The 24,308-nt window shown below is 29.6% G+C and overlaps 1 protein-coding gene across 1 annotated transcript in view; it reads left to right on the top strand.

The window, feature by feature from the left end:
- LOC106463933 (negative elongation factor C/D-like) overlaps positions 1-24,047 on the top strand; it is a 52,023-nt gene extending 27,976 nt beyond the window's left edge. Inside the window, 12 exon segments of the mRNA XM_022391571.1 lie at positions 2,364-2,471; positions 2,991-3,143; positions 3,568-3,698; positions 4,587-4,707; positions 9,194-9,260; positions 10,492-10,604; positions 12,475-12,611; positions 13,678-13,792; positions 13,903-13,998; positions 20,100-20,240; positions 20,552-20,681; positions 22,554-24,047. Of these exon segments, the coding sequence (XP_022247279.1) occupies positions 2,364-2,471; positions 2,991-3,143; positions 3,568-3,698; positions 4,587-4,707; positions 9,194-9,260; positions 10,492-10,604; positions 12,475-12,611; positions 13,678-13,792; positions 13,903-13,998; positions 20,100-20,240; positions 20,552-20,681; positions 22,554-22,582 (1,341 nt within the window). The 3' untranslated portion in view covers positions 22,583-24,047.
- Positions 24,048-24,308: the final 261 nt, after the last annotated feature.

The raw sequence follows: 24,308 nt of genomic DNA, 5'->3' as shown, positions 1-24,308 counted from the left end.
TCAATGTTTATCTGTGTTTTTATAATATTTACTTTTAAATTAACAAATTGAGTAAGGTATAGTTCTAAAATTCGAATTATAATCTACAGTTTCATACCAAACTTATTGACATAAAGTCATGAAATAGTAGTTCAATAAAGTTTTGAGTGCAAGTCAACAAACAAGATGACGTGGCCTTTCACCTGTGACTCATCTCAAAAGATCTAATTAAATAATTCTGCATTATATGTGAAGGAAAATTTAATAAAATACAAAAAAACAAGCATCACAATGTTTCTAAAACACAGAAGTAATAAAACCCACTGGTTCAAATTATGTATTATGTTTATGTAATACAACCTGAAAAACACTCCACTACTCCAAGCATCCTCTTTAAAAAAAACAACAACAAAGGTTACAGTGTTACATAGCTCATTTTTAAAAAGTTTACACTTATCACATAATAATTGTAAGAATAGAATGTTACAGTAGTTAACATGGAGAATATAAACAGTGTTTTTGAAACAATATTATATGAATAACTTTCTAGTTTTATTCATTCCCTAATGTTTTTTCAACTTTTTAAGATTAAGTTATAATTATCCAGAGTTTTATTTTACAAAATAAATTGACATTATTCTAATTTTTAAGTTATTTGACCTTGAATTTAGGCTACTTGAAAAATGTCCAAAATGCTAGGTTTTTTACTTTCACCAATTACCATATTGCCTAATAAATACAGTGGATTATGATTGTTTATTACCTTTGGTTGAGTACAAAGTGCTTGAGCAACTGCATGGTTATAGATACACCACAAACATTGTTACAAACACACTTATGAACATATAAAATAATATTATATTGCTGAAATAAAACTTCTGAAAAGTGTACACAGTATTATTGACTGGTAAATGAATAAATCTTTCGTTGTTTCTAAATGTTCAACAGTACACAAGCTTAATGTATAGCTTTGAGATATCCATCATCTCATATACCATTGTACATGCTTATGGTGTTTAGGTGTTAGGCTTTAGACACTGTATGTGAGGTATTATTGTTTGCATGTTAACTTAGTTAATCTAAAATAATACTACATTATAAGTTAACTATTTTGATAAAATGTGAAAAAAAAGTAAGCCTTATGGTTGATGGTGCAGATTTTTAGAAGGGGCTTTTTAAAATTGCAATTTTTTAAAGACTGGCACAACTTCTGATGTTAAAACAATGTATAGACTACACAAAATGTATTAAACTCATTTGTATTTCATTCTATTTCACATGACTTGTCTTACTGTTCAGTTAAATTTGTTTGTTGGCTATTCATTGAATGTATTTTCTTATACTAAGAGCTATAAAGAACACTATGTACAATGTATTTAGATTATTAAATTATCAGCTTCTTTTTAATTGTTTTTAAACTTTAACTGTTCTTCTCACTCCTAATAAGATGAAATAAGAGACTGTATAATTCTTGTAACATTTTTTTAGATATCGTATATATATGTTTAATAATGAAGATGAAACAGTTCATAAAACACACAACATTTTACTTACAAGATTTGAACGTCTTGGAATATACTCATTCCATCTTTTGGCAAAACTGAAAATCATGTTGCAAAGATGATTATTAACTAAAATTATAAGATAATATTCTAATCAGTAGTTTGCTTAGTTATTACGAGAACTGGTAAATTAGTAATAATGATATTATATTATAATTTTAGTTAATAATCATCTTTGTAACACGATTTTCGGATTTTCCTGAAGATGAAATGAATATATTCCGAAATGTTCGAACCTTATAAATAAAATGTTTTATTTTTTATCAACCGTCTTCATCCTCACTATTAGACTTCAGTTTCTGCATCATGAATCCATTGCTATTGCTAGTTGTATTTATATGTTACTTAACATTGAAATGTGAAGCATCCCAATGAATGTAATACTGAAACTTAAATCATATAGTTGCTATTAAACCATTCTCATAGTTTTGGTGTTACCTTTATTAAATGATTTATTAGTATCAGCTCAAAAGAAAGTCTTAATTAATCTTATTAGACTAATCTTATGATCCATTTTTTTACTTATGATGCTCAATATTTCTATTATGTTTAATAATCAGTAACTTAAAACATTAGTTTTCTTTTTTCTTATTTTCAGGAATCATTAGTTGAACTAACCACTGAAATGGTACTTACTGTATTGATCTTTGCCTGAAAATGTTAAAACTAAGATTTTCGTACTTTAGTGTTTGGCAGTCTATTTAAATTGATCAGTCTAAAAATGTTTTGTTTGAATTGTTAAGACTTACTTATGAATGACCAATCCTTTATTTATTGGAGCATTCAAACTATTTATTGTTTATGTTCTAAACATTTATTTAGACTCCTGCCTGGTTAACGGAAATGATAGAACATCCAACTTGGAGGTCGTTAATTTATAAGTTAGCTGAAGACTATCCTGATTGTCTGATGCTAAATTTCACCATTAAAGTAAGTGTTGTTATTTTTTGTGACTCGTGAAAGAAAAAGCCATCTTTCTGTTGTCATCAGATATTCTTAATGTATCCTGAGAAACTGGCACTAAAAATTCTAAATACACATCACTACGGTAACTAAAGAAATTGTTAAAAAACTATTCCAGTGTGGGAAAAATAAATCTATTAACGTATGGAGATAGCTTAGAGTGTAATCACACAATTTGCATGTGTTGTTGTTAACCCACATTCATCAGTCTATTACTAAGCACTAGAAAATGCTTCCAAGAAATTTGTGTTTTAGACGGAAAAAAAAAAAAATCAAACATGCACATTTAAGAGACACTTTAGTTGAAATAATCAATGAAACTGAACTTATATTCTACACAAATGTTTTTTTCACTTGAAAACCTTTGTCTTTTATTTTGTTTTCGTATGTTTGCTGTACTAGGCTTTTTGTTTTTTTGAATATAGCTTTAAAGAAATTATAATTATGATATACTGCAGATCATTAATTTAGTATTTCTTCGTACAGCTTATTTCTGATGCAGGATTTCAAGCTGAGATCACAAGTATCTCCACAGCTTCTCAGCAGCTTGAGGTTTTCTCTCGTATCCTAAAGACATCCATCTCTAACTCTCTTGAAGGTGGAGAAGAAGAAATGGAGAAAATCCTCCCAGAATTTACAGTCAGTTAATTTTTAATTCTGTTATCGGTACTTTCACCTAACCTAAAATCATTGTCAGTTTTTACTTTTTCCCCAATCATTACATTTCAAAGTGATTGGAAACGTTTATATATGTGTTTATTTTGTTTTTGTTAGGTCAGTTCCTTATGGTACATGAAGTTTTTTTTTAACAAGTTTAACAAACTAATTTAACATGGGTTTTGAGTTTGCTGATGCAGACAGGTAATTAAGAATTTTATAGAAAAAAATCATTGTATGTTTAATAAAAATGAATTACAATTCTTTGTTAACAGTAAAATTCTTAAGAACCAAAACTCAAATACATTGATTCAAGAGAATGGAAGCAGATGTAGTAACACATTCAGCTTTATTATTGAATACGCTAATTTTACAATAATAACAGTACAAATATTTTTTGCTTCAGAAAATGGTTTGTCATGGAGAACACACATACTTGTACAGCCAGGCTTTGTTACATCAATTATCTCAGGAACCCAAAGGAGGCTCCAACATTAAAAGATTGTCACAAGAGATTTGCAAGTATGCACAGCAGAAGTAAGTGTAATGCAATAAAGATATTTTTTGAAGTAACAGCTAATTTTCAAGTGTCAGGTGCACACCTACATATCAAAATTAAAGTAAAAATACTAAAATGTTTATAGAATTGGTGTTTTGTAACATTTATTTGGTGTATTTCACGCTCAGCTTACCTGATGAGCTCTGGTATTGATGAAAGACCTTGTTGGAAGTGGTTTAAAGCACAAGATGTATATTGCTGAGATGCTGTTATGTTCTTACTGAAACACATATAAGACCAGTAAAGAAATATGTGTTAAAAATTATTATGTCTTATTGTAATATAATTTCACACCAGTACACTAGTGTTTATCCTGAGTATTTCTTTAGTAAGGGTTACTTATAGTGCTTGAGAACTGTTTCAAACAAGAAATACTAACAGATAATATGAGGAAATTTTTTGGGTGGATTTGCCATTTGGATCTTTACATTGCATTACTAAAGTTTCATCCTCATGGATGTTTTTCTGTGAAGAAGTTTTACTTATTTGGTAACTTAAAGTTTGAAGGCTGTTATTGCATAAAGCATATTTGAAATTATACAGTGGTACAAAAATTTTTTTAACCTCATTGCCATGAAAAATGAAATTGGTCTTAGCACATATCCAGTGCTTTTACTTAGTACACATGATTCAAATGTTTACATTTTATACAAGTATTAATTTCTTTATTATTTTTTCTCTGTCTAAAACTTTGTTTTTTTGTTTGAAATGGAGAAAATTCTTTCTTTTTTCTACATTAAGCTTCTGAGAAGCTAAAACTATATTCTTATTAATGTGTTACATTTCATAAATGAGTGTTTTTTCTGCAAATTGAATTTTTTAATAATGTTATACTTCTCTCCTGGTATATACTTTTTTATATGTAGTGGACATGATGCAACTCCAATTACTATGGCACTGAATGGAGCAGCAGCCAATCCCAGAGCTTGTCAAGCTCTTTCTGCAATGTTGTCAAAAAATGCTCTTAATCCTGCTGATATTACTGTGGTAGGTGGTTTAGAAATGTTGATTGAATTACAGTTCACTCAATATGATGCTTATTTATAAAAGCCCATGTTGGATGTGAAGGAAACAGTTCTCTCTTTCAATTAAAGTGATCACTAAAAGTACTCCATTTTGGACTAGTGATACTGTCAGTCAATCTGACAAAAAGTAAAACAAAAACTTTCTTTAATGTTTTAGTAATGGTAAAGAAAGCCATACAAAAGTAACAGTAAAAAATGAAATCACACTAAAATTTTAATCCATCCAAAAGTGCATTAGGGAAAATAATAGAGTCAAAATTCTGCTTTAGTTCAAACAATAGGCGATATCTCATAAACACAGCAAAATGAATCAACTTGGTATTATTAACATTATCATTTTATTCATATGCTGTTTGGCTCCTAATTCTCCTGTGAATCATCACTTAACAAAACTTAATGTGGTGAATTAAGAGCTAAGCTGAATGTAATTTCAGTTTTACAGCCGTGATGCAGTGTGAGTATTGTCAAGTTGCTTTATATTACCTTTGTCAGAATTTGATATATAATTCTTTTCTCCATTTGTCAAAATAAAAGGCTTTTACTTATACTTGTTAATAGTATAAATACGTACTGTGTTGTTGTTGGGCTTAGGATTCTTCTACAGTAGATGTCTGTGACTTATTGATGATAAATTCAATGATAAATTAACAGCACGCGCTTCACTTGTTTTCAAAATAATATATATATATATATATATTCGGAACAAGTTAAACATATGTACAACAAATTCTTCACACTATAGAGATTATAGGCATATCATAAACACTATATATTTAGTTCTTTTCTTCTTGTTAAAGTCCACTTAAACTTATTCAATTACTTTAGAATTTCAGTTGATAAGTTAAACTATCATCTCTACTACTAGCACACTAGTATTCTGTGTGTGATTCACTTACAATTGTGCTGCAAGTTACCAAGTCGTTTGGTCTTCTTTTTTCAAAATATCCCCTGTTCTTTTAGTCAAAGTGCACTAAGGCTGATTCAATTACTTTAGAACCACACTTTGATGGAATAAGTTATTATTCTTATCTCCTTTTCTACTGTTAGTCTTACTCTTAACATATTAATCCTTAGGCCTATGTAAATCATTAGGCCTATCACTTCTACAATAGTTAACTTCACACCAAACTATTCCTTGCCTGTAACTTTACTCTCTTCTGCTATTGTCTGTCTACTGTTTTTCCATTTGTCTCACACTATTTATATGTTTATCACTTAATCGTCTGCCCGCCTTTTAGAAATGTATTCTCAATGTCAATGTATTGCACACGACATTCGATAGTCTCAACATGAATGACTTCTAAACACAAATTCCTCTAATCGTTTTATTATAACAAAAACTAAACAATAAAAATATATTCACTCACAAAAACGTATTGATCAATAATATCCAAACTAAACAGTCTTTTATATCATGACAACCTTCTTTTTGAGCTAAAACAGAATTTTGGTTCTTGCTCATTTTTTGCTCAAGTGTTTTTGGATGGATTTCAGGTAATTTTATCAGTTACATCAACCCAAGACACTTACACTGTGATCATTATTATTTAACAAGACGTTTAAAGGGAAGCAACTCATATTGGGAGGTAGTCTACAAATCAGAATATTGCAATATATTACACACACTATCAAGTAGATTACATGGGATTAGAAAGTGTGTTATCTTTAAGTGTGAAAAATAGCCAGAAACAACAGTGACACTGTATTACTCTTGTTCTAAGCTGAGCTATGTGAAATGAACTCAGGAATGAGAGTACCCAGATGAGGGGGAGGAGGGGGATTTTTCTTTTTCTTAATCCTATTGCCACGGTTATCCCTTACTGCACATAGACACAGAGTTTTAGCATCTTACATTCAAAATTTTATTAAACTACTTTTTGTTTATGTTATACCAATTAATATAGCATAAAATGTTTGCTAATAATCTATATTTGCATAGTATATAAGTTTTAAGTTCTTAATTCTATAAGGCAGTATTTTAAAAAATCCTGAATTCCCCTAATGTGACACACATGACACATTTTCTCCAGGTATCTTCTCTATTTCATCCACCACCCCTTCAGTAACTACAACATGAAATGTAAATTACTCATTATAAAATCATCATTGCTCAGACAAACCACAATTTTTATAGCCTTCAATTTTGTTTGGTTACAGAGCTATCAAATAGAAAATCAGACCCCCTCCTGACACACCCACCTGTCACATCCTCTCTCTTGGGATTTGTTAATAGTTATCTCTTACATTTAATTATATATTACCTGTAACCAATAGAAAGCCAAGGTTTTCATCCATCAAATGACATATTGTATAAGATTGTTTTCCGAACAGATAATTGTCAATTTCACTAGTAGTACAAGCTTTGTTCCTATGGGAAAGTTAACAACTAGATTGGATGACTTTGTAACAGCTCTTGTCACATAGTTAGAAAGCCAGAAAAATTATGATTGTTAGAGGAAGTTGTCTGCTTTTTGCATGTTATTATTCTATGTTCTTTGGTGCATTATTTAATTTATTACAAATTATTTAATGCACTACTACTATTAGTATAAAAAAAGTAGGGCTTAGTGTCATCGATAGTTGACAGCAAAAAAAAAGAATACTCAAGTAAATACTTTTTTCTTGTTTATTCTTTATTTATTATTATAAAAGTAACTAAAATGTAAAAATAGGATCACTGTAGATTAGGTAAGGTTAGATTAGATTAGGTAAAATAAATAATAATAATAATATGATAAAAATATTTCATGAGGCATGTATGTGAGCTGCTCAGAGTAGCTTGTGGGTAAGGTAATTTGATAGCATAATGTGTGCTGCATGTTCCCCAAGTGATTTGCAACTTATAATAGTGCGAATAGCAGTTAGACACAGTTCAAAGGACGATCAACAGGGCAAAAAATAATAAAATATAATTATAAATAGGTGTATACTGTTATGAGTTCAAATTTCCTTAGGATAAACGAATATAGTTTCATGTTTAATTTTAATTCATTCAAGAAAGAAAAAAGGGTAATTTAGATTTATTTAAATTTTTTTTATGGTTACGAGGTCGGTCAAATTGACCACCTACATATAGAGTTAGAGTAGAGAAAATAACAAATAAAATATAAAGTTTACTGAAAACAAACATTTGAAATGTATTTAAGAGGTTTTGGAGATTACAGAAATGAAATTTTAGGTTTTGGAGATGAAGAAAAGTATTTTTAATCTTAACATGAAAATCACTTTGCACACAGACTGTTCAAAACAAATACTTGATACATTCAAGAACAAATCTTTTTTTTAGTTTATTAAAAATACTTCACTAAGAAATGTGATTTTTTGTATGTGAAAGACTTACAATGTTTACTGAAAGACTGCCAAGTTTCATGAAAATATACACATTGTATCAAAAGTTAATAGTATCAAATTTATAAAGACTTTGAATGAGTACAAAGAGGTCACGTGGTCGGTGAAATTGACTGAGCCCATGTTAAGAGAGTTAACTGATGTTCTTTCAAATTTACTGCTGACATGGCATGCTTTCAAAAATAAATATTGATTTACAACCAGAAAAAGTAAGTTGTTTGTGATAGAATTTATATTTATGATAAAACCTGTGAGAGATAAAGTAAGAATCTGCTGGCCATGTTCATGGTGCAAGTACTCAGTTCAGCTTTCACTACTGCACTTAATATGTTTACATTTTGGAGTTGCTACCCCTATTGGCAAATAATGGCAAAATACACATTATTTTGAAAACCATTTTCAAATAAATGTTATGTTTTTGACTATTAAACTTAGCAAAGTTTGCACACTGAACTTTGCTCTTCACATTCATATATTTAAGAAAAGGAATATTTACACCAATTTCTTTTTCTTTTATTGCTATTCAAAGATTTGAGGTACTGAAAACTTAAAAGGATTCTAAAATCAGAAGTAGACAAAACACTGGTGAATGAAATTTTACAGATCTTTACTAAAGGTGAATGATGTTTAGAATGAAGTAAAACATTTTTAATCCTGGAGAAGAAGAATAAGCATACATATTTTATGTATAATAAGCACACTATGTATAAGTAGAAAAACTACAGTAATTCTTCTTCTTCTTCTCATTTTTTATTTTATCTAAAAAAATTAGGGTTTTATATGCATGGACCAATGACAAAATTACAGTGAAGTAGATAAATATATGGGTACCCTAGAGTAATTTTAAAAAACACGAAAAACTTTTGCTTCTTTTTGGCTATACAAATTTCAGTGAATTAATTTCACGTAAGTTTTTATTAAGAAATAGATTTAAACTTTAAAATATAAATGCTTTAGATGTTAAATTCATGAAATTATTTCATTGTTATTAATACATCACTTTTATGACATATTTTGACTAAAGCATATAAATATAATGAACATAATGGTTCATTATAGTACTGTCAAATAATTTGTATGGCTTGTAAATTTTTTTCTAGCTCTACAAAATATATCAAGTTGCAGAACCACCACCAGTAGAATTGCTTCGAGTGCCTCAGTTTTTAGGTTGGTGGAGTGTGGTTATTAATATTAACTTCTGATAAAAGCAAGCTACCAATAATATAAAGTAATTATAAATTAATTTGACAGTTTTATATTTATAATTATTTTTTTTGTAAATTTGCTATCTATTTTTTTAATCCATTAACTTGTTTTGTCAAAGTAAGCATTTTGTTTTAGTATTAGATTTGGTTACTGACTATGATATACAATGCTATAACTTGACAAGCTAGATAACATTAGAGTTTTGATACTGAATACATTTTGTCAGCAGCATTTGATTTTATACTCGCATTATCAACACTAACTTCAAAATTATTAAAAGAACAACAGGTCTTCCAAATTACCTTAACTCATGTTGTTGACTAAAATATACTGATATTTTACTTTCTTTAAGTAAATGTCACTGTGGATATAATTCTAGCCTTTTTTTTCAAGTTTCAACAAAATTCCAGGAAAATGTTAATTAGTAAAGTTAAATATCAAGTCTTTCTTAGACATTTTATAGTTAACTATATTTGTCATTTACCATTTTTCCTGATTTTTAAAGTATGTTTCTTACCACACACATGTATTGTTAGTAACCAGAAACTTATTTTACTGTTTAGGCATATTCTCTCAATGGGCTATATTTGAACTTAGTTCCTATAGTTTTCATTTCATGTTTACAGTAAAAATTCCTTTTTCTAATTGCTATTCTCATCATCCCTCAGTGTGAGAACAGGTAAAATCTGTTTCACTTTTTGTGCATATAATTAGCACAGAAAAGGAGGTTTTTAACATTGTTACTTACATAGAATAAAAACTAATATTGTAATATTTCATATAAAAGTCTCCAAGTACCTATTTCTGATTTTTTACTTTTGAAATCTTGACCTGGAACATGAGTTCTGGAAAAGGCATGCATTCTAAGAATTCTGGAATAAGTATGCACATGATTTTTAACAAATGCTTCTTTCTTTATATGAATATCCAGTGAATGTAATGATTTATTAGAAAACAACGTACTGTGGCAGTACAAAGAAGTGTTTTGTTTTTTAATATAGAATTAATAAAAGTAACATGATTGTAGAAAATATATTACAGTGGTTTTATGTATTGAAATATCTTGTATTTAGATTATACTCGTGTATTTTTTTATCATTAACCCTGTATTTTTTATATTTGAAAGTCAGATAGTATTAATACTGGTACTCTATTAAAATTTTGTTGGAACTAACAATTCACTATTTTTTAGATCTGTTAATGGATTCCCTGTTCAAGCCTGGAACTAAACTTAATCCAGACCACAAACCTAAGTATATTTATTTACTTGCTTATGCTGCCAGTGTATATGAAACATATAAAAAGGTGATTATAAATTTTATTTTTCATCTTGCTTTAAGCCAATAATTGTTTATTCTGTCAATCAGTATTTGTCATGTTTCAGAATCAGCAATATGCTACAAAAGTTAAAACCTAACAAACAGTAATTATTTGTGTATAATTTGTGATGGTTGGACATAAGGGTCTTTATTTCCCAGATAATTAATCTGTACTATTTGCAGAATTTGGAAAACAGACAATTGTATATATTTAGAAAAGAGGAATGAAACAGATTTTGACTGTAGACAATACAATACAGTTATTTCTTAATATTTAATGCCATACTTAATCCAGTAGCCGTGATATAAATGCATAAAAGGAATTTGATTAAAAACAAGATATAGGTGTTTTTGGCTTGTTGGATATTTTAAAGTTAACTCTAGCAAATTAAAAGAAGATAAACATTTGTAAGAGTATACATTTTTGTCATCAATATTTTTTTTTATTGCAACTGTGTTTTTGTTTGACTTGCTTTTGATTTATTATTTGCTTGATTTCAGAAATTTGAGTTATTTGAAATATAGTTATATGCTTTATATAATTAGCATATTTCTGTAAGATTACACAGAGAAGCTAATTATTATATATTTTAGGTAAAATAAAGATGCTAAATAAACATATACAAATTGTTAATGTGCTTTTCACAATGTTTTTTTTTTACTTTAGCTTATTAATATTCACTGCCCTGGGCACATATGTAGTACACTATATAACCTCTTTGTTTTAAACCTTGAAAAGTGTAATTTTAATCAAACTTGAGTTTGGAATTTTGTACCTTGTTGAAGAAAGGGCATTTCCCTTCAAACTTCACATAGTTTTCCTGTTTCAAGTTTTAGATAAGTATTGAAATATTAAAACATGTTTGTGTGTATGTGTGTCTAAAATGCACGTTTGTTTTTTATAAGCACCTTTAAAAACATAAATAGGGTTAATAAGTTTTTAATAGGAGTTTTTATTCCTGAATTTGAAATACGTTTTCTGTTACAAAAATGCCGTGGTTTTTCCCTCTTACTTACTTACTGGTTCTACAAAGACCAGCAAGGAAATAAACTACTAAAATCCCTTTTGTATATTAATTCACATAATATTGGGTCTATATTAGCAGGAGCTTGTTACAAAAAAACGGTAGTAGCTGGTAGAAAAATTTGCTTGGGTTTCAAGTAAACAATAAATAAACTCAAACTAACTGGCCAAAGCTAACAAGGATTGGGCAGTATAAGTCAAGTTATTTAGTTCATTTCCTTCACAAAGGTAAGCAATCATTCTTCTCTGCTCTTTCTTTCCCATGCTGCACTCCAGCATTTTCCAAGCCCCATCTGTGTGCATTCTTTGAGTCATCCATCCATATTCTGCCTGCCTCTGTATCTTTTCATCCACCTTACCACAAAAGATGTCTTTCTGTAGATTTTTATATCTTGAGATGTGTCCACAATACTTCAGCTTTCATTTTATGCAGTTCTAGCATTTCAAATTTCTTGTTTTGATTTTTTTGGTCAAATTTCTTAGTTGAATATTAAGAACCACATAAATGTTGTATTTTGCTAGTTACATTGTTCTTATGAGTCAGATGGATTACTGTCTTAACGTATCTTTGAAGAAATTACTTAATGATTTTTTTCTTTCAAGAAATCTAGAGGTGATCAATTGAAATTAAATTTACATGTTATGTGGGTACTCGTGAAGGAAACATAGTGCAGTTAAAACTAAACATAGCCTCTCTGATAACAGTAAAATTTTACATTACATTGACTTTAGTGTGCTCTTTTGCTTAGTTGAAACTTTTCTATTAACATTTGTTATGTAATTATTTGTAGAAATTGTTGTTTTATAAGAAGAATTTTTTGTCTCTTTGAAGGGAACAAGGAAAACCCTCAACAAAGACGAGCTCAAAGCTACAACTCAAGCTGTTGAAAAGGTCCATATGATCTGCAATGAAAAGAAAGGATCGTCTGAACTTATAGCTGAACTTAACACACTATATCAGTGTATCAGGTTAGGATAGTTTAGGACATTCACACTAAAAGTCGTAAATATTAACTTATTTAGATTTTATTTTAGTTATGTTTAACCATTAAAAATATAAACCCTTAAGCTGTCTAGAGTCGAATATTCTTTTGTCATACTTTTTTTTGTTGTGAATTACATCATGTTGTAGGCTTTACAAGATATTATGGATACGTTTTACTGTAATGTAGTTATTTTTGTTTTTACTGTATACAACTGTGTACATTGTATTATAAATTTAATCTGTAGGTGTCTTTTTTTCCAGAGTATACATTATTTTTCACACATTGAATAACATTGACATTATGAAGAATCACATAAATAAATATTTAGATTTTATAAGAGAGAATGATTGATAGACTGAAAAATATCAAGAAAGATTTATTGAAGAGAGTGGGCATGCTATTGTGCAGCTTATTTTCTTCTGACATTCAGATACTTTTTAGGTCTTGAGAATTATGTTTCTACTCTTAGCTTTCAGGTTTTATTTAATCATCAGAGTTCAAATAAACTGTGAACTTAGAAGATTGTTTGGTTCCATTTAAATAAGTAACGACACAAAATATGACAGGAATTTGTTTTTTTGAATAAATAAACCTGTTTTAGTTCTGGTCAAAAAGTGAATTTTTCTAAGCTATATATATACCCTTAAGTTATGGAACTTGTAATAGATGAGTTGTTACAGTTTATGTTTTTGTGTATCTTTGGTAAGTTTTCATGCTGTATTTTCTAATTACAAATGGATCATTTGTCAAATCCTGAAGAGTCTGGTAAAAAGCCTAGTATTTACCATATAAATTTAAATTTGTGTAATAAGTCTGTTAAATACATCTTAACATATTTAGTATTAGGTAATAAACATCTTTCTGTAAGGCCTCGTAAAATGTAAAAGTAGAAATTCGTATTATTCTTAAATATTTTTAATTTTTCAGATTCATCATATTATATGTTATTGGAGTAACAGTCATTTCAGTGAAACAAAAATGTATATTCTTATGATTTTATGTATATATATTAATGAAATAATTCAATTGTTCTGTTTACAAATCTTCAGGTTTCCGGTGGTTGCGTTAGGTGTAGTGAGATGGGTGGACTACACTGTGTCTGAGAAAAGCTATTTTAAGTTGTCCACCGAGCATACTCCACTTCACTTGCAGCTGTTGGATGAGGTAAGATGTATATGTAATTTCAAGATAATCAGCAAAAATATGCCACTTAGTTTAGAAAAAGTTATTCTTCCAGCAGAGATAGTTGATTTGATCTCCTGTGATTCATTTAGGTGTCCACCTGTCATACAACTCTCCACCAGAAAGTGTTAGATTTATTAATTCGTTTGTTTGAATCTCCTCAAGAAGAACTGGATGTGTTAGTACAGGTATGCGAAACATTATGTCAGTCTTATACAGTATTGAGTTTTAGAAACTTAGAAAACTGAAATTATGAAGAGCTAGAAAAAGCACAAAGTGACATTACTTTGGGATTCGAAGTAAATGCAGTTAATGAACAGTGCTAAACCAAAAATTAATCCTTTTTTTGTTACTCAGTAGCCTCCTTGTAGAAATTTAGCCTTTGGAGTTAAACTTTCAGGTGATTTGTAGTTTAAGCCATAATTCCATTTTGAAGCTGCATGGAAGGTGTGTAGATGATTGTCATGTCAAGCTATTGAAAAATTTACCTTACTCCAACACTTAATGTTTAAAAGTGATTATTGTATATCTTCACAGCATTAAGATATTATTCTGGCCAAATTGTGAAAGTGGTGGTGGCTGAAAAGTATCACATGCATACTTTAATATATAATTGTTTTGTGTAAATTCAAGTTTTTCTTATATTTTAGACTTACCAAATTAATATTCCTATCTTTAACATTTTCGATGTACAGATTGATTAGTTTCTTCAGTTTATTATATTGTTATAAAATCTTAATATCAAGGTTTTTTTGAACATGGAAATTCTGGGAACTCATGGAATGTTGTTTACAAATTTTTCAGTACTGAAAAACCTATTAAATTAGTTGTTTTCATCAGAAAGTCTTGGAGGAGTATTTGAAAGTCTACTTGCATTGCTCCCACATTATATGTTTTTTATTGACAACAAACCATACCACTGTGTTTAGCTTAGTTTCATGAAAAATGATCTCTCAGATTTGTGGCTCGTAAAATAGGAAATATGTCGACTTGGTAACAGTGATCATGCAGAAGATACAGGTGTCACATGTCTATTGTTGAAATGGTATTACTTGCATAAGTTCAAGACTCATTGGCAAAAATCAAATCATAAAATTGTTGGTAGGATAAAGAACATAAAAGTTTCAGAATTTTCCCAATTTCATCTTCAACATAAACACTTCAAAAATACTTTCTAGCCTAAATTCTTTATCAGTTATTGTGTAAAATGTGTTAATAAAAAGAAAGAAGAGATATTCCAATTCAAATGGCAACAATATGATAGAGTTCTAAATGAAAACAGCATATGTGTTTATTCATATACAGTCTTCTGCCTATTCAGGGAGTTTTCAGGTTTAACCTGAATTCAGAAAAAAGTATTCAAGGTGGAAAAATCTGATAAAAGATAAAAATCAGAACACATAATAGTTGTATCTTCTGCATGATCAGTGTTACCAAGTCGACATATTTCCTATTTTACGAGCCACAAATCTGAGAGATCATTTTACACAAAACTAAGCTAAACACAGTGGTATGGTTTGTTGTCAATAAAAACATATAATGTGGGAGCAATGGCGTAGTTCATTTATATATCAATAACAGGTTACATAATCAGGTATAACCTGATGGGCTTCCTTTAATGGCAAATATTTGACTATTTCATGCATGGCAGTTAGACTCATGATATCTTAAATATCATTTAAATGTTGTTATATGCTATTGTGCAAGTAAACTTACATGCTGAACACCACATTGAAATAAAGTTTTAACAAGGTTTCCGGCTCTGTGAAAAGTTATTTGTCATGTAAAATTGCAGCAGTAAACTGGAGAGACACTTGAAAATAATGAAATGCAGTTATGTAGGAAAGTCACAAGATATACAACAATGTTAATGCATGCAACAATATGAGAGTGGTCTCAGTAAAAATATGAGTATGAATCTATGCCTGGTTAACATAGGAACCTGTCATGATGTGTTTTCAGCAGATATGAAGTAAAAGTTGACTTGTTATTTTCTTGGCAAGTTGAAACACTATGTGCAATAAATATTATTTGGACTTGGGTATGTGCTGGAGGAGTTTTCAGCTCTGGCCAAAGCATAGTATTTGGGAGAAAGATGCAAGGCTTTATCACATGTTATTGAACTGAAGTTGGGAAAAGTTGAATTGTGCTTAATGGGCTATAAATGACGAAGTATTTGTTAGTGCTTTGTTCAGAAAAGCATGGTCATTTAGAATTTATTTTAACTATTTGTTTCATAGCCTTTTTTCATTGCTTGAATAAGTTTTATTTTAAAAACCTAAGGTTTTACTGTTATTGCTAGAATGTTTTATACAGATGTTTCTGCATTTCTTATAAAATATTAGCCTTAGATATTTACTTTTGGTGGAGCTTATGTTCTAAAACCAGTTAATTAATTCCTTGTTTTTGTTACAAGTCACATGTCACTTACAGTTAATAGTTCATCATTACAGTACTAATTATTTTATTTACTATTAAGTGTTCTGATTGTTATGTTTTATCAGATTTTTCCACCTTGAATACTTTTTTCTGAATTCAGGTTAAACCTGAAAACTCCCTGAATAGGCAGAAGACTGTATATGAATAAACACATATGCAGTTTTCTGTTATTCCAACACAACAATAAAGAGTTGGAATTGAGTAAGGTAAATTTACTTGCCTGTTAGAAAAATACAAATTCTTATATATTTTTATTTTATAATTATTAAAGTATTACAGCTTTACATTTTTTGTTTCTTTTCCCAGTCTCTCTGTTTTGTGTTCCTTGTATAGATTTCATGGTCAATCTTTTCTCTCTGTAAAACAGCATGGCGTTAAAAAGTTAAGTTTCAGTTTTCCGTATATTCTGAAATGCAGTTAATATCTGCAACTCTGCTACAAAATAATGAAAATTGATTGGAACAGAGAAATGGGAGAAAGGAAACAACAGCAGGAGATTGATAAAAAAAGCACAGATGCATTTGAGGTACTGAGAGAAAAGGAAAGAGAATGTAGACGTTGTTTAGTTCAGTGTAATAGTGCAATAAGCAAGGTATATTTTAATTGATTTCTGAATAATAATTTTATTAATAATAAGCACAAGTCTTCAATAATGGACAGAAAATGCAAAAGTACCTGTTGACTAGTTAAATGAATATTCCGATTTCAAGGATTTTTGTTGAGATGGTGGTGCTGGTCCTAAAGAAGCAACTGTTGTATGCAAATATTGTGTAATATAAATATTATTTGACTGACAAAGGAAACCATACCACAGGAGTACTACAATATTGCAGCCAACTTTAATGGAAAAGGAGGTCAGGCAGGTAGGTAGAAGCAGAAGGTCAGAGTGTAAATTCACTCAGTTTTTGGAGCACTTTACAAAGCTGATTTCAGTTTACATGTGGCTAATGGACCTTTAGCAGAGTTTATGAAGAAATGTTGTCCAGCAACTAAATGCCAAAATATGCTACTTTAGAAGAAAAGTATTTGCCAGAAGTTTTTCAGAAACTTATAAGAGAAATCATAGAGTAAGTAAAATGTAAAAAGTAAGTCTGATTGTTGATGAGTTCTCAGATGTACTTGAAAAGTTCTCAGTCAATATACTAGTGTCATATTAAAACAGCGTAAAAGTGGATCATGAAATTGCATTAGTAGACGTTCCCAATGTTGCTGTCTCAAACAGTATCAGCACTGCTTTCATGCTGGCAAAATCATCACACCAATATGAGAATAAGTGATCAGATGTTAATGCCATTGTATCTGATTCTGCAAAGTATGTGCAAATGATGAATAATGATGTACGTGTTGATGAAAGTATCATTAAACTCCTGCGTGTCAAAGGTATGGCATATTTAATTCATGTTTCTGTTGACACTGCCCTTAGCGTCTCTGCAATGTCAGATGTTAGAAAAGTGGTCATCAAAGTTGGTGCCTTGCTTAAATATGCCTACAAGTTAAAACAACTGTACAATGAAGATTGTGCCAAACTTGAAATTGAAAATGGAATGAAATTCCCAGCTTTTGTTCCTGTTAGATGATTCAGAAACATGTAGTGTTTTGTTAGGAATGCTGTCAAGTAAATATGCTGCTCATGTGAGACAATCCATTAATGAATTCTGCATACTCCTGAGAGAAAAATGGAAAAGAACAATTGAAAGGAATATGTCTACTCTGTAAAGATGCTATGGATGCAAGCAAGTGTGCTGGATCCTTTCCTGAAGTCGGCTAAGAGTCACGAGTTTGGCAACTACAAGGAAACGTTTTTCCCTTGCAGAAAATGTAACAACTGATGCTCTGTCCTCAGAATTCAGTCGATACATAGCAGAACCATATCCAGAAAACCCAGAACTCATGACAGTGAGAGTTTGGAAGGATGCTGCATCCAGATACCAAGCTCTGTCAGCAGCAGCATTAATTCTGTTCTGCAGCATTAGTGTTCCTGCAGTAAATTGTGCTATATATATAAAGACCAGACGATAGTCAAATGTCCAAAAATACACTTAAACAACAAATAATGATATATGTTAATAGACATCTGTAACCAAATAAGTGTAGTGAATTATTTTTTTATGCTTTTTGTTTTATTAATCAACCAAAACATGGCAAAAATTGTTGACAAAAACCATTATTTAATTTTCTCTGAAAACTTTTAAATTAGTTGTACTTTTGTCAGATCGAGAGAGTGCCCATCTGAAAATAATGGCAACAGTCTATTTGTTTTACTATGCATGAAAGGGAAATTGTTCATACAAACATATACTTGATTAAAAGCAAAGATCCTGTAATTTTCATGCTGTTTTTTTTATCCAATAAAAAACTGATGTACTTTTGTGAGGAATAAAGCATGTTATAATGTATTTTGTTTGTGTATATTTGATTAAGTATATTCTCTGAAGAGTAAAGTACCCTGTGATTTGAGATTTAAGTTATTGGCTTATTTATAAATGTAGAATATTTTTCTTGCAGAATAATACACAAATTTCAGCTTTTCTCAGTTTAAAGCACTTTTATTAAAGATTTATACAATGTTTATATTTCTGTCTTGACAAATTGGACTTTTTCCAATGGACAAGCTTGATTTGTTTTTAGTAAAACATGTACAATCCTTTAGTATTACAGATGTAGAAAGAATAGAACTTGTGTATAATTTCTGATAGAAATCTAAAACTCTGCTGGGGGTTTAACAATGAATTAAACATCTACTAAGAGGTTTTGGTTCTTTTTATAACATTTTTCAAATTAAAGAGATTTTCACCTTATGTAAGATTCTTTTGAGGCCTGATTTGGAGTATTTTGAGCAGTTTTGATCCACCTGTTACAGGGCTGACTCCAGTCAGTCGGAATAAGTGCAGTGACAGGTTGATACCTGACATGAAAAAATTATTATGAAAAGACAATAATTTCTATTTTTGATAAACTAACTGGGAGTGAGAAAGTTAAATTGATGTTTTTAATGTTTGCTATTCCATTCTCTTAAGATGTTTTGAGACCCTTCCAAGTAGATGCATCCATACTCCATAGAAAAATGGTAGATTTTGTTTTTAATTTTCTAAAAAAATATGAGGAAAAAAAATTCCAGTAGGAGACAGTAGAAAAGCTAAAAAGAAATACACTAATTAAGAACCAATGAGATGACAGTAAGCTAGTTAAGAATGAAACAGGGAAAAAACCTTTAATCTGCAACTATCTGATGTAGATCTGTGACTTTAATGCTACTGACGAGTTCAGTTTTTTGTTTAAGAGGTATTATTATGCACAGATGATTTTACTTTATTTAATTTGTTTTATTCAGTTGTGTACAACAGATAAGAAGGTATGCATCTAGTCTATGTGCAGATCAAGGAGGAAGATGATGCTAAGATGCCAACTCTGCATAATGTGATGTGTTTATATAAGCTTGGGTACTAGAGCAAGGTGAACTCCAGACCTACATAACAGTTGTGTATGCATAAACTTTACATACGGCTTTGCACTGGATTATGACTTAAGCTACAGCTGTCCTATTAAAATTGTATCTATAAATAGTTGTTTTGTGTTAAAATGAACTGAGTAACAAAAAAGTATTAATTTGTTTGTTGTGTTTCTTAAGTACATCTGCTTTCAAGTTTCTCTTCCCCCAAAAGAGCCATAAGGCCCCCTTCTTGTTCGTATCTCTTATTATGTTCAATATAATACATAGCTGTTTATTGTTAATTATATTTCAACTAAACATTCTTGCACTCAATAATGTAGTTTTGAAGAAACTGCTGGTTTTCTTTTTTTTAAATTACTGTAGGGAGAATGATAGTATTTTTTAATATTTCATATGTAGCTAGAAATGAAAAAGATGCTTTTAGACCGTATGGTCCACTTACTGAGTAGAGGCTGTGTTTTCCCTGTGATAAATTACATCAAGACCTGTTGGCACCGACAAGATACTGATGTTTCACTAATTCGGTACTTTGTTACAGAGGTAAAAATATTTTTAGTTGAATTCTTTTTCAGAATTTTCTTAGCATTATGAATTTTAGTAAGTGTTTTGTAGTTTAAAAAAGTTGTTTGTGTAACATTTTAAAAACTAAACAGTTGCATATATATTAAGATTTATCTAGGTTGTTAGAAAAAATATTGCATTTTTATAACTAATGAGATATTTAACTTTTTGGAAGATAAAATTCTAGAAAATTAATAATTGGGTCTTATAAACTGTTCACCTTAAAATAAGTTTGACTTTTATTTTGACGTAGTAATAAAATATATTGATTATTACTGATTGTTTAATAGGTATTAGACATTATTGCTGCTCCCTACACACCAGAATTTATACAACTGTTTCTTCCCCTGGTGGAAAATGAAGAAATTACAGGTGGAATGCGCAATGAAGGAGAAAATGACCCAATTACTGAGTTTGTTTGTAAGTAAATTATTCAGAGTTGTGTTATTTTACTACACAACACTACAATCTACTAGCTCAAACAGAATGCTTTCAAGTGAATTCATCAAAAATAAATGAAATTTAGTGAATAAATGACAAAGAAAAAAAATTCAGCCAGCAAAGAAGTAAAATGTTTAGTTCACATTGTTGCCAAGTCACATGTTTATTTGAAAGTTTTGCACCTGTTATTTAGCAGCACATTCCTTACAGGTCAGCTTTTAATTGATAAATTTATAGAACGTTTTCAGACTTAAAGCTTGCAGGTATTGAATGTATGTATGTGTATTTATGCCTTTTTAACTCAATGTCATAAAATAAAATAAGTGAAAGTTAAACACTATATATATATATATTGGGTTGTATAAAATTAATTGTTTATTGTTTTTATCTTTACAATGCAAGATGACAGTTACTAATACACATAATTTTTTAAATCTGAAACTCAATTTCTTGTTTATTGACAAAATATTTATTTGTTAGTTTTTCAAACTAATTAAGTTTAAAAGTATCTTAATAGGCTCATTCTAAAGTAGTTTATTTCTTTAGTTCAATAAACATTATTCCCTTTAAATGATGGCAGTCAATCTCCTGTCACCTGTTAATGAAATTTAAAAGTCCACCAATGACTGACTAAATATTAACCTGTGGCTCTTTGTCACTTCAAATGAGAAACTTTCTTGATGCCTGATTTTCAGTGCATGTTTTTAAATAGAAGGCATGCTTGACTTTCATTTAAAATGTTTGTATTAAAACTAGAAACTTTCAAGCTTTTTTTGTACCTCTTTGACCAAATAGGTACATTTAAACAAATCAAAAACATGAGCATGATGTGAAAGTGACAGAAATGATTTAGGTCTAATGTAGATTTGGAATGACTTTTTAACTTGTCGTACTATTAATTTCTTTTGTACTGTCACCTATTTGTTACATACATAGTAAGTAAATGTGCTAATAGTATGCAATAGTAACTATTATAGTGTTCTTAGCTGTGATGGAAAATACTAATATACTTGTAACTGACACCAAGAAGTTGTTTGGTTTTATTAGTGCTAGACACGTTTTGGTTTGGTTTTCACCATAATAAAATTATTAAAATGCACGTTATATTTTCATTCTCTCATATTAGTTGGAGTAGCTTTTCTTACATACATTGGTTTTGCAAGTGTTGCCTTTCTGTATGGTTTTTGTTTAAGTTTAAGGTAGTTATATCAAACACATTTTTACTACAGAATGTCAGTCTTGTGACTTTTCATGTTTACTGTTAACACTTTCTGGTGGGAAATCCACTATTAATTTCATACAGCTTTATTTGTTTTGAATGAATAAAAATATAAATAACAAAGCATCAGTAGAAATCTTCAGTAACTCAGAATGACCTCAAGTATTTATTTAATGAAGGAAAGTTACATAAATGAATGAATATACAGGTGCAGAGATAAATATGAATATATATATACAGAGATAGGGGAGGAGAGAAGGGACAAATTATAATTTAAGAGTATTACACTAGAGGTGCAAACAACAAAACTCAGTCTATGATATTCTATGTTTTGCATTACCACCCTCCCTCATTAACTGAATTCTTTTGTCATAGCAAACCTATAATTAATTTTTCTTAGTCTTATGTACATTGAATAAATAAAAATGTTAACCTTTAGCAACAAAGAATTGAATCAAACAGAAAATTAAGAGACAAAAAGGTGTATAAGTGAATGAACAGATGAGTGGATCTATTCAAATATAAAGAAAAGTTAAAAATTGAGCAGTTTACATCAGCAGTGTGAGATTTTTTTTTCACATTGTGTGTTGTGTGTTTGAAATACTTATTTCATTAATTTTTTTTATTTTCAGTACACTGCAAGACCATTATGGTTATCTGATGATACAAGCTTTTTCATCTTGTCATACTGAACTCATTTTGTGGTAACTAAGCTTAAACTAAACTATTTTACAAGCATGTCATAGTAACAAACAAGACCATATAAATGTGTACAGACTTTGCAGTAAGATCATTTTGTAAGATTGTAACAAAATACCAATGTTATTATTTAGAGTTGGTTATAAAACCTTGTTAACAAAGTTACATCATATTGCTAAAACCTGCTGTTTTAAAGAAAAGATTGTTCTAACTTAAAAATAGCGATTGTTTTATTATATTCTTCCTAGATAGTGGTGTGAGAAGTACATATAATCACTACAATCTTAATGTCATGAAAGGTTAAGTTCTTGTAGAGTGGTGTGAGAAGTACATATAATCACTACAATCTTAATGTGATGAAAGGTTAAGTTCTTGTAGGGTGGTGTGAGAAGTACATATAATCACTACAATCTTAATGTAATGAAAGGTTAAATTCTTGTAGAGTGGTGTGAGAAGTACATATAATCACTGCAGTCTTAATGTGATGAAAGGTTAAGTTCTTGTAGAGTGGTGTGAGAAATACATATAATCACTACAATCTTAATGTAATGAATGGTTAAGTTCTTGTAGAGTGGTGTGAGAAGTACATATAATCACCACAATCTGAATGTGTTGAAAGGTTAAGTTCTTGTAGAGTGGTGTGAGAAGTACATATAATCACCACAATCTGAATGTGTTGAAAGGTTAAGTTCTTGTAGAGTGGTGTGAGAAGTACATATAATCATTACAATCTTAATGTGATGAAAGGTTAAGTTCTTGTAGAGTGGTGTGAGAAGTACATATAATTACTACAATCTTAATGTGATGAAAGGTTAAGTTCTTGTAGAGTGGTGTGAGAAGTACATATAATAAATACAGTACTGATAATCAATACAAGTAGCTAAACAAATGTTATTTGTTTGTTTACTGTGTAAGATCATAAGGATTAAAACTGATGCTAAGCTGTAGAGTAATAAACGAAACCTGAGATCAGGATTTGAATTTATTGTAGCATAGAAGAAACAAATACTGATAACTATCTACTTCATTATGTAGTTTCACTTTAAGATAAAGGAAAAAAATGCATATTTCCACTACTATTTAATTTGCAGTTTTAAAACGAGAACCTAAAGATACTGAAATAGTACTTCAAGAAGCATCAAATGTTAAAGGACATATACATGTTGTTTTGTTAAAACAAAAGGTACTCATGTGTTTTTTAAACACTTTCTTGTAACATGATCTCTCTGAGAACCTAAAGATACTGAAATAGTACTTCAAGAAGCATCAAATGTTAAAGGACATATACATGTTGTTTTGTTAAAACAAAAGGTACTCATGTGTTTTTTAAACACTTTCTTGTAACATGATCTCTCTGCAAATTGATATTAGACATGTCATGAAAAAAATTTAGAAAATAAAACAGATGTACATACATTATCTTATTATGGGTAACTGTATGCATGTTTTATTTCCTACATTTAAAAACAACAATTTTTTGGTAATGTGGTTAAATATTAGCCTGAACAGTTCCAAAACAAAAATGTACTTCAAATATTTTCTTGCCACAAGGAAAATATAAGAAGTAAAGGCAGTTCCTACTTTTTCTTGTTTGATTGTAACAAGGACATCATAGCTGGGAACCAGATTTTTTTTTTGAAGTAAACACAAAGCTTGTTAAATATCATTCTTAATACCTTTCTATCTTG

The sequence above is a fragment of the Limulus polyphemus genome, unplaced genomic scaffold, assembly GCF_000517525.1.
Source record: "Limulus polyphemus unplaced genomic scaffold, Limulus_polyphemus-2.1.2 Scaffold1520, whole genome shotgun sequence".
NCBI classification, from domain to species: Eukaryota; Metazoa; Arthropoda; class Merostomata; order Xiphosura; family Limulidae; genus Limulus; species Limulus polyphemus.
The sequence above is the reverse complement of the archived record's forward strand: the minus strand, read 5'-3'. Positions and strand labels throughout refer to the sequence as shown.